The following is a 10,537-nucleotide window of genomic DNA, read 5'->3' on the forward strand; positions in this document are numbered from 1 at the left end:
AATCTATGATGTATGTTATAAACAGCGTTTTGTTTCCGAAGCGGGGATTCATCGTTGATATGTGTTGATATTTATTTTCCGAGGCCTAACACCAAAAGCCCCGCAAAGGATAAAAGCGACCTTTAGCTTTATTTTTGTATCTTTTGCCAAAATAATAATGCCCCCCATCCTGGACTGGAGCGTCTTCTGAGTGAAGCCAAGGGGAAATAGTCCTCAGTCGAGCTTTATTTCGTTCTTTCTTTATCATACGGTCCGTGGAGGAAGTCAAAGGAAACAAAAGCGAACGGGAGGAAATAAAGGTATCACAAAAATCTCTCTCTCTCTCTCTCCCCCTCCCCCTCTCTCTTTCCTCCTCTTCCCCCCCCGTGGTCGCGGCGGCGGTCGCGTCCTCACGCCTCGGTGCAGCAGCGCTGTTGGTTGAGCTTGACCTTGTGCTTGAGCCCGTCGTAGAGCTCGAAGTTGTAGTTCTCCAGCGTGGTGGAGGAGCGCGACGACAGGCCGCCGTAGGAGCACGTGCAGTAGAGGAGCAGGCCGGCGCACACGGCGCCCAGCAGCACTCCCAGCGAGCTCATGACGATGATGGTGACCAGGATGGGGTCCAGCGTGTACAGCCACGCGTTGGTGTCCTTCTCGCCAGACGCCGCCGGCGCCGCCACCGTCACCGTGGGCTCCTCCTCCTCAGAGGGCGGCGCCGCCGTGTTCCAGTCGCCGAAGGCCAGACCTGGAGGGGGGAGGGGCGGAGATAAGAGAGAAATTAAGCCATTAATATCTCAACGTACTTCTTTTTTTTCTTCCGAAAACTCTTAGGATTCAGAAGGCATTTTGTTGCTGTCGGGCAGGATTCGCAGGAACCTCTTATTTCCATATTCTAACCGTTTGTGTGTGTGTGTTTTTTTCTTTCATTATTGAATGTCCTACTTCAATGGTTTTCAACCTTTTTCATATCAAGGTCCACTGATTCTGTATTTGAGCCACGGACTACCATTTGATGAGATTTAGCCTCTCTTGAATATGTTGTATTGATGGTTGGTAGTACCATAGCAGATAACAGGCAAACTCACTCTATACTGCTAACCAATAAACCTAATCTTTACACGTCTAAATACTAACCCCAACCTGAATCTAATGTCTAATTGTAAACCTAAATATTAAAATATATATATCTTTTCTTTTTAAAATCTTGAGAGAAATGGATGTCAGTTTCTCAAATTGTACTATAAAAAGCGCGCACGCACGCTCGCACGCACGCACGCACACGGTGCAGTCTGGTTTAGCCTACCTCCACCCGTCTGATCCCTGCCGTCGAAAAGCCGCCCGTCTCCAAATTCTATGGGTCTGTTATCTGTCAGAAAACACAGAGCGACAACTTTGAGTGCCAATTATACTCGCGCATAATTATTATGACACAATATTACATAATATGATTTCCATTTAACTGCATAACGAACACAACGGATAGGTGTGGTGATAGTTGAAAGAAATAAGATGGAAGGTGTGTGTGTGTGTGTGTGTGCCTGAAAATACCACTGTGCCTGCATGTGCACGGTGGTATTTTCTCATTACTTATTACAGATATGCAGTATAGCCGAGAAAATAAATTATAGAAAAATATGACTTTATTGATAGAGAAAGATAGTTATGATACATTGCTTTCAAACACAGTGAACACGTAGCATACAGTTGGTAATAAGACTGTTCATTCCGTACAAAGAAGGATGCAAACATTTTTTTCATCGACACATTTTCTAATAAGATTACCCATCCTCATCATCCACATCGTGGTCAGTTCATTTAAGATTGAAAACACGACGCCCTCCTGACAGGAACATGGACGTGTGAGCGCCTCAACGGAAAGACTGCGGCACTTGAGCAGAGCTTTAACCACATGCTAGTGTCTTTTTCAGTTCTCTGCTAACAGTGGGGGAGGTGTTGTGAGCTTGTCGATCGGCTATTTTCAGCTAAAGCCTCCCCCGCGATACGGATGCTGGGGTTAACTTGAGCTTTCCGATTGGAAAGACTGCAGCACAGTGTTGCCAAGTACGCTTATTATAAGCGGCTTTGGGCTTTTTGTTTTTGCGTGTAAAATATTGGAATATTGGAAAGTGTAGTCGCTTATTTGGGGCCTGCTTCCTGATGTTTAAACCAGTGGTTTCTCAACCCGTTTTTCATGCCTAGGCTATAGGTTTAAAGTGGTCAAACTGATCTTCAGGTGTGTGTGTGTGTGTGTGTGTGTGTGTGTGTGTGTGTGTGTCCGCGTAGGTGCTCATGTGGCCTAGTCACTTTTTAAGGGCTCGCTTTCATAGACTGGGCCGCTTGCCTCTCTCACCCAATCTGGCAACGCTGCTGCAGCACTTTAACAGAGCTGTAAAGCTCACGTCGATGGCAGTTCATTGGACCTTTTTCCTCACAGGGACACGCAGTTCAAATAAGTTTTCTTTTCACTTGAGTCAGTGTGTGTGTGTGTGTGTGCGCGCGCGTGCACATGTTCTTGGCGAGCATCCAGTAGTGGGAGGGGCTATTTTTCTTGGCAGGGGCACGCCTTCCAGAACCGGAGGTCTGCCGACTAGCCAATGGCATTATACCAGCACTGTTTCCAACCCCAAGTCGGAAAAACTGATTGGACGATGGGGTGGCGGGGGTCGCTATGCGGTGTACGGGAGGGAGAAAAGTGCTTAGTGCAGCCTTAATAAATGTTATCTGTCCATTAACTAATTACAACTATTAGGAGCTTGGAGCAGAACAGTGTCGAGATGGACAGGGCGGGGGTGTCCAAATCCACCCCACCCCACCACACCACACCACACCACACCACCGCCGCCACCCCCGCCACTTTGATTTAAAAGCACATCGCGAGCGCATGCCAAAAAAACACTTTTTTCATCTCGTAGAAGATCGGTGTAACTCTTAAACGGGGGGGGGGGGGGGGGGGGGTGCGACAAATGAGAGGGTTGCTTTGTGGCCAGCCGAGGCGAGGGGGTGGATAAGTGTGGGGGGGGGGGGGGGGGGGCAGTAAGTGATGGATTTCTGCTGGTGCAGGATAACCGGACCTGATTCATGCATACTTTGTTGCGCATCGACTTCATGGACCTGATTTTTTTTTTTGATACATTTTTGGGTCGCGGCACGCAACTAAGGCACCTGCGAGCTGCGCTGTGTGAAAACCTCAAATTTCGCTCTACTTTCGTTCGTCGCCAATAAAGGCCAAACGGTTGTCATCTGAATGGCAACCTGTCTCGCTCGCACAGTGGCAAAGTTGAACTCTTTTCAACTTTGCCGCCCGCGGCGGTCTCTACTGGCCTCAGACAATGCATTGGATATGGGCGCACACCGCCGCTGCCGTGGATTGGGCTCAACAGCTGGGGGCGAGGGAGGCGGACGGACGCGTGAAATGAAACTAATCCAAACCATGCCGTGTTATGTTTGGAGACGCGCAGTGACACAGTGGCCCGCTCTGCAGACTTATCGACGGCGTAATTACGGCCATCAATTTCCGGCGTCATTTTCTGCCGTGCTACTTTTGACAGACAGACCGATCAGGAATGAGACCCTTTCATCCCGTCTCCAGATGCGGAATCATCCGAGAGCGCTCGGCAGCTCTGGCTTTCATAACGCCCTGGAAGTATTTATAGCTCTCTCTCTCTCTCTCACACACACACACACACACACACACACACACACACACAGACAAACAACAAACACGCCGCGCTTATTGCTTCCAGCTGGCCCCGCGGCATTGTGGGATTTGTAGGAGTATAAATCAAGGAAGGGAGGATGGTGAAGGCCGACAGCTGTGTCTTTATTTACGGCCCCACCCGCAAAACAACAAGCACACATTCACACGCAGTAACGTGCATGGCGTGGGCCGGCTCGTAGGGTATGGCTCGGGGGGGGGGGGGGGGGGGGGGGGTCTCGTAGGGTATGGCTCGGGGGGGGGTCTCGTAGGGTATGGCTCTCATACGGGCAGCAGAAGACACGGAAAGAACGAAGGCAAGTGGGTGGCGAGCACCGCGAGTGGGAGTGGAATGACAGGCTTTAATCATGGCCCCCGGGGGAGTCAAGAAACCCCAGCGCTAAACGGGCGAAGAAGACGAGCTCGCATCCATCACAGACTCACGCCTTTATCAGGAGAAGACAAGCGGCTCAATCAAAAACGAGCGCTGCTCATCTCCCCCTTCTCGTGGGGCTGGCTGCTTTTAAGTATGACGGATTTGCGTTCTTCATTTTGAAACGCTCACATGCTCCGTTGAAGAGGACAATGTTTCAAGTACAAAAAAACAAAAAAAAACAACTCGAACTTCTGTTAGACTCGCTCGCGTATCAAAGTAAAACACACATCCCCCCCCCCCCCCCCAACAGAATGCAGTTTTGCCGGGTCATAGCGAGTACATTCAGTGCCTGTCTTTGCTAACAGTTTTTTCCTTCCTCTCGCTCCCCCAAGTACTGCAGAGCTCTGCAGAGTCTCTGGGGTCTTGTTCACCAGGGCTGTGGGTTTGGTAGTCCGTGACCACCTCTCACAGCTGAAGCGGCTCACCCGCCCGCCCGCTCTGGCCCAACGCTGCCCCCAACCACCCACCCACAGTGCATCCATGCCGGGGTCATTCCAGAGTTGCTGTGTGGAGCCAAGACGGCACTCAACGGTCCCGAAAAAACAAGGTGCTTTCGGATAAATAACTCGCTCCCGAGTCCATTCCTCTCAGCAGCAGCAGCAGCACAATGTGTCAAGTGTCAACAGCGCACTCTCCCGATGGAGCGGAAGGAAATACCAAAAATGAAATAAAAAAGGAACTCCAACCTAAAGCTATATCCATTAGTGTCAGAGTGTACTTGTGTGTGTGCGCGCGAGAGAGAGACAGGGAGAGAAAGTGAGATAGTGTGTGTGTGTGTGTAAGACAGATAGAATTGCAATGCTTGCACATTTTTGTGTGTGTGTGGGGTAGTGTGTGGGGTTGCAATCGAGAAAAGATAAAATAAAAATAAAAATCTGTCAGTATCATCAAACTTCCCACCATCATGGAAGGTGGGAGGTGTTTACGGAGCTGGGGGGAGTGGGGGGGGGCGGGGGGGGGGGTTGGGGCGTTAGTCCTGTGGCGTCACCCCACGGCACACACACCCCTGACACCCTGCCAGCACGGCAGGGTGGAAAAGGAGCTCTTTGCTCTGTCAAATCACAAACAAGCCCTTCGATAAGCTTCCCGCCTCTCTCTCTCTCTCTCTCAGCAGAGGGCGCGGTGGTGTCGGTCGCGGCTGTCCAGCCGCACGGTCAGGACGGGCTCCACCCCTGGGGCGGCCATGCTGGTGGACCAGTGGGAGTACTGGAAGCACTGCGAGGAGCTGTGGTAGGCCACAGACGACGTCTGGCTCTTCTTGGCGGCGAGGTGCCGCCGGCAGCAGCACAGCGCCCGGACCAAGATGGCGCCGGCCAGGAGCAGCAGGGCGCCGCCGGCCGCCATAATGTAGTACCAGTGGACGGGCAACGGGGGCACGGCCACCGTATCGACCGTGGGCTCACTCCCGCCAGGATGGCCTTGCCCTGCTGGAGAATAGATACAACAACAGTTTGGGCCGGGCGGGAAGTTTAAAGGTAGGGTTGAAGTGATTTTCTTTTCCTTTTTGTCGGTGGTTAAAACTAAAGCAAGTTTTTCTTAGATGGTTAAAGCTCTAATATTCTGAGAGTAATCATTGCTGTAGAGTGTTTGTTCAGTAACAGTGGTCTCTCCAGCTCTTTAATAAACAGAAAATACATTTGTCGGGTGGGTTGCCAATTTCATCCAATCAGGAGAGAGTACCCATTCAATCAGCATCGATTTTTTTAATAGCACTGGCCAGTTCCAATTTCTGGCTGCTCATTTCTTGGTGTCATCACGTCCAATTTCACTTGTCTATCCTGCATCCTGTATGCGTTCTCTCTTCTGATTGGATACATTTGGTATCCTGACCTTAAAATCAGTGGTTGAAAGTATTTATACTTAAGTACTGTAGTTAAGTAAAATTTTGAGGTATTTCTACTTTACTTGAGTATTTCCAAATTCCAATACTTTTACTTCTACTGCACTACATCTCAGAGGCAAATATTGTACTTTTACCCACACTACATTTATTTGAAAACTTTAGTTACTTTCAAAAAGTGAGTACTTTCTACTTTTGGTACCGATACATTCTGGTGCCAATATGTTTGTATTTTTACTCAAGTATATATTTAATTTATAGTATTTCTATATTGCAGAATTTTCCACTTCTGCTTAAAATGCATTTTTCTTACTAAAGAGCTGGTGAGACATGGAAACTCCTGCTACTATACTCTATATAGCAATGATTACTACCGTAATATAGAGCTGCCATTATGTAACACTTATCTTAACCAAACAACATCACTTACCCTACCTTTAAAGAGAGGAGTGATCATTTCCGTCTATATTTTAAAATCTCTCTCTTTGTTTTCTTTTCAGAATCCCTATGCGGATTGTGCAAACGAACAGCAGGGCGTGCAGTGCACCTCGGTTATGAGCATGCACGAGCATGCCGGTTGCAAAAGAAACAACTTAAAACAAAAGAGAGAAATCTCCATTGCCAAGAACAATCTAAAAACAAACAAATCTAAATGCATCCATGTTCCTGTCACAGCAGCAGTTGAAGGATGACTTTTCACACCAAGAGAGTCTGGGAGATTTTGGGCGTTTTTTTTGCGATCCAATCGCAATGCCTCATCCCAATCTGGAGCGATGCAATCAATAGGGGGGGGGGGGGGATGATGTTCAAAGCTCCAATGCGCCATGACTTGGTGTGAAACGAAAGGTCAACCAAAAAAAATAAGTTAGTGTTAAATTAAATTAAAATAAAGCACCCACACACATTGGAAGAAGGAGCGTCTGCTTCCCGTCTCCCACTGGCTCCCAAGTTAGCAAACACCCAACCCAACCAAGCTGGTATAAGCCTCAGTACCATGCAGGGGTCAGGGGGAGGTAGGGGGGGGGAGGGGTGTCCGCTACTGCATTGGGAGTTGTTGTTTATAGTTGGCTGGGGTTGATAGATTTCTTTTTTCTTTTGTGTACATCATTTATCATGTCCTCTGTTCTTGGATTTATAAGCGTTTCCCTCTCGTGGGTCTTGTCTACTGACTAAGCCGATTCTCCTCAAACCAAGAGGTTCCTTGGAAAGGAGCTAGTCTAGACCTTTGAGTTCTTCAACCCTTTTCTTTCTTGGGCCAAGGACCCCTTCCTTAGCTGAGAGAGGGATGACGCAGGAGCCAGTGATCCAGATTAAACTTTTTCATAGACTTCCATAGATACTATGTACTGTAGCTTCATTGACCATCAGTGTTGTGGGATTTTATTTTCCCCAGACATTTAAATCACTTAAACCCTCAACACTTGGTAAAGTTGAGCCTTTGACTCAGTACCTGCTCTAGACTACTCGGTTTGAACCTCCCGCCCCAGTTCTTGGTATGAACAGCTGCCCTTCCACGAAGCCTGACTCTGAATCTGTTGTGTGGAAGAAAGCTGAGAAAGGTGAGAAAGCTAAACGGAGCTGGAAACAGCTCACTCCGCTGGATCGCGTCACATACCGTAATTACAACGGGAAATGGCGCGTGGACCACCGCTATACTTCACACTGCACGTTAGTCTGCATTAGACACAGTGCAGACTGAGTTGAGCTGAGGAGAGAGAGAGAGAGCCTTGCCCACGCACTCTATCCGATTGCTTTTCAAATGCGGGGGGGGGGGGACTCGAGGGGAGGGGCACATGTGCCCGCGCTCGGAGACACCGTGTAATGTAATGAGCACGGCTTCTCTGATCTCTTGGGCCGCCCCAAGAGATCAGCCGTGCTTATGCGACCGTAGGAATAAACACAGAATCACCCAGGAGGAAGTGGACTAAGAAATTAGTTTTCCGTTTCTACACAAAAAAGGAGGTATAGTGGCCTCCAGATGCAAAAAAAAGGGAGGAAATAAATATATATTTTTTTCCAATCTGGGAGCCCATTCATCTGCTTGTCCATGGCAACGACACCTAAACTGACCCACATCAGCCCGTGAACCCCCATTTCAAAAAAGAGAACAAACAAGTGGCATTTCTTCCTCAGCCTAGTGAGAATATGCGTGCAAAGTTTCACCGCAATCGGACGCTGTGTTCATGAGTTACGGAATTTTGTACTCCATACAAAGCCAACTCCAGTTGTGACAAATCATGACAACAAACACAATTGTTGTCGAACAAATAATTGGAAAGAAGAAGAAAATGGCAGGTTACAACAATTTTGTTGTTTTTCTTCTTTGTAATTATTTGTTTGGTCCAAAATATTGTGTTTGTTGTCATGATTTGTCACAACTCGAGTTGGCTTTGTACGACACTTATAAGGTCTTTAAATAAATATGTTTTGAAATGTCTATGGCAAAAATTGCATTGGGAATTATTTCGTGGGCCTGGTGTAGTCATGAAAGGGGGCGGGACTGCGACTATAGGGATCATGTGTACCGATGCATGATATTTGGATGAAATCAGAAGGAGTAATATCCAAAACGGACGGACGGACACACACACGGACGGAGTGCAAAACATACTTTCCCCTTTGGCTGGTGGAGAGATGTTTTCATGGCCATAACAGTGATTCTCAACCATTTTAATGTCAAGGACCCCTAGTTTGAATGCATCATCCCCATTTGATACGTTTCTTCTTTTAACCCCCAATCTACTGCAGTCAGTGTTAATGTAACGCTGAGAGTGACACATAAGGGTCCAATTGGTTCCTAACTATCCATCATTAAGGCTGGGGACTGCCTGGACCCCTGAGGATCCCCCGGACCCCACTTTGACAACCACTAGTGTAGAGACTGTGTGTGTGTGTGTGTGTGTGTGTGTGTGTGTGTGTGTGCGCGCGCGTGCGTGCGTGCATGCGTGCGTGCGACTGAGTGAGCGAGCAAGAGTTTAACGGTATACACTTGTGTACATGCTGTTGGTGAGAATGTGTGTGTGCAACTTGTGTATAAAGGCATAGAAGTGGGAAAGCAGTAGACTATTATCTTATTTTAAGAGATGTAAACAAAATAAAACAAATTTTAAACACGGACGCTGTAAGTATTTCTTTCATGAGGCATTCAAGTGATCAAAAAAGTCCACACATTTCAAGGGGACTCCAAAGCACTGCTGGTTTTCATTCTAGCCGTGCAACATCATTCCAGGTGAATGAATGCAAGGCCACAGACACCAGAGGAACACAACGTTAGCGGCTATTAACCCATTTAGACCCGAGGCCGATTCTACAAAACTGACAGTTTTCTGATAAACCGTGTCTCTATATCAGTGGTTCTCAAACTATTTAATGTCAAGGATCCCAAAAATGATATGTAATTGGCCGCGGACTGAAAATATGTTGTTCCAGGGACCTCTCAAGAAGCAAAGATTTGAGTTAAAAAACGTTCGCTGTGAAAGAATATTTCACAGTGAACCCCCAAGGACTGAAGTTGTGTGGGATCCAGTGGTGGATGATGATTCTGGCGATGGAGGATGTGTGTTCTTTTTTTTTTACAAAATCCAAGTGAACCAGGGAAAGGCTAAGCGCAAGACAAACAACGGGAAAGGTAAGCAAGACCATACAAAGGTAGTGACATTATAACCAAGCGTCAAACACTCACCTATTATGTCTGTGGGGAATGCCGAGAAGGGTTCTGAGAGAGAGAGAGAGAGAGAGAGAGAGAGATAGAGAGAACGAAAGGGGAAGGGAGGGTCTGTTTAGATAACTCCAAAAATATGAGGGAAAAGTCATCCAAATGTCACAGAAATGTCACAAGACTATCAAACTTCCGCCGAGGAAATTGGAGTTAATTCCTCGGATGAATCACATGCATTATGACATTTAAACTCTTCCTTTCCTTCCGCGTACAGTGCAATTTCAGAGATAGCATATTGTGTGTGGGCTGGGTGTGTGCGTACTGTATAGTATATATAATGTGCATTATTTCAAGGGTCCAGTTCAAATGGAGATGGATAAGGGCTGTTGCCACAAATGCACAGCGGAGAACCTTCAATTTCATTGCCTGGCGAAAGGCAAACACAGACGGCCAGCGTGTGCTGGCGTGCGTTCGTACTAGTTTCTGTGTACAGGTCTGAGAGAGAGAGAGAGAGAGAGAGAGAGAGAGAGAGAGAGAGAGAGAGAGAGAGAGAGAGAGAGAGAGAGAGAGAGAGAAACACTGCCTTTCGGAGAGAGAGAGAACGCCAGTCACACAGACTCAAAAACTGCATTGTGTGATAAGCAAACACACTCCCAGCATGCACAGGGGGGACGGGCTGAAATTAATCGAGTAAGGCGGGGACCCCCCCTCTCGTTCCAACACCCGCCCCTCCAATGGTGGAAATGTATTTGTGTACATGTACACAAATACTTTATGTAAAACGTTGTGTATGTGACACAGAGGGCGCAGCCGGCATTTCAAGTAAAACAACGCATATGTAGGTTACACAAGGTGTAAATGGGTAAATGGTGGATTGTGAGCTTGTACAGCTTCTATTTTCAAAACATTTTGACACCCGTTTCATTTCTGCGT

At 47.5% G+C, this 10,537-nt stretch overlaps 1 protein-coding gene across 3 annotated transcripts in view; it reads right to left on the reverse strand.

Annotated features, from left to right (window-relative positions):
• Positions 1-373: 373 nt before the first annotated feature.
• Positions 374-10,537, reverse strand: part of LOC310854197 (neuropilin-2-like) — a 96,264-nt gene continuing 86,100 nt past the window's right edge. For 2 of the 3 annotated variants that reach the window (XM_083758735.1, XM_083758734.1), the window contains exons 16-18: positions 9,629-9,661; positions 1,280-1,342; positions 374-721 (exon numbers count right to left, since the gene is read on the reverse strand). In XM_083758735.1, the coding sequence (XP_083614861.1) occupies positions 390-721; positions 1,280-1,342; positions 9,629-9,661 (428 nt within the window). In that variant the 3' untranslated portion in view covers positions 374-389. Of the gene's footprint in view, positions 722-1,279; positions 1,343-5,093; positions 5,534-9,628; positions 9,662-10,537 lie in introns of those variants that run through there. The other variant, XM_083758736.1, reaches the window with a different exon arrangement.

The sequence above is a fragment of the Protomyctophum parallelum genome (assembly GCF_964188405.1).
Source record: "Protomyctophum parallelum genome assembly, chromosome: 23".
Taxonomy (NCBI): Eukaryota; Metazoa; Chordata; class Actinopteri; order Myctophiformes; family Myctophidae; genus Protomyctophum; species Protomyctophum parallelum.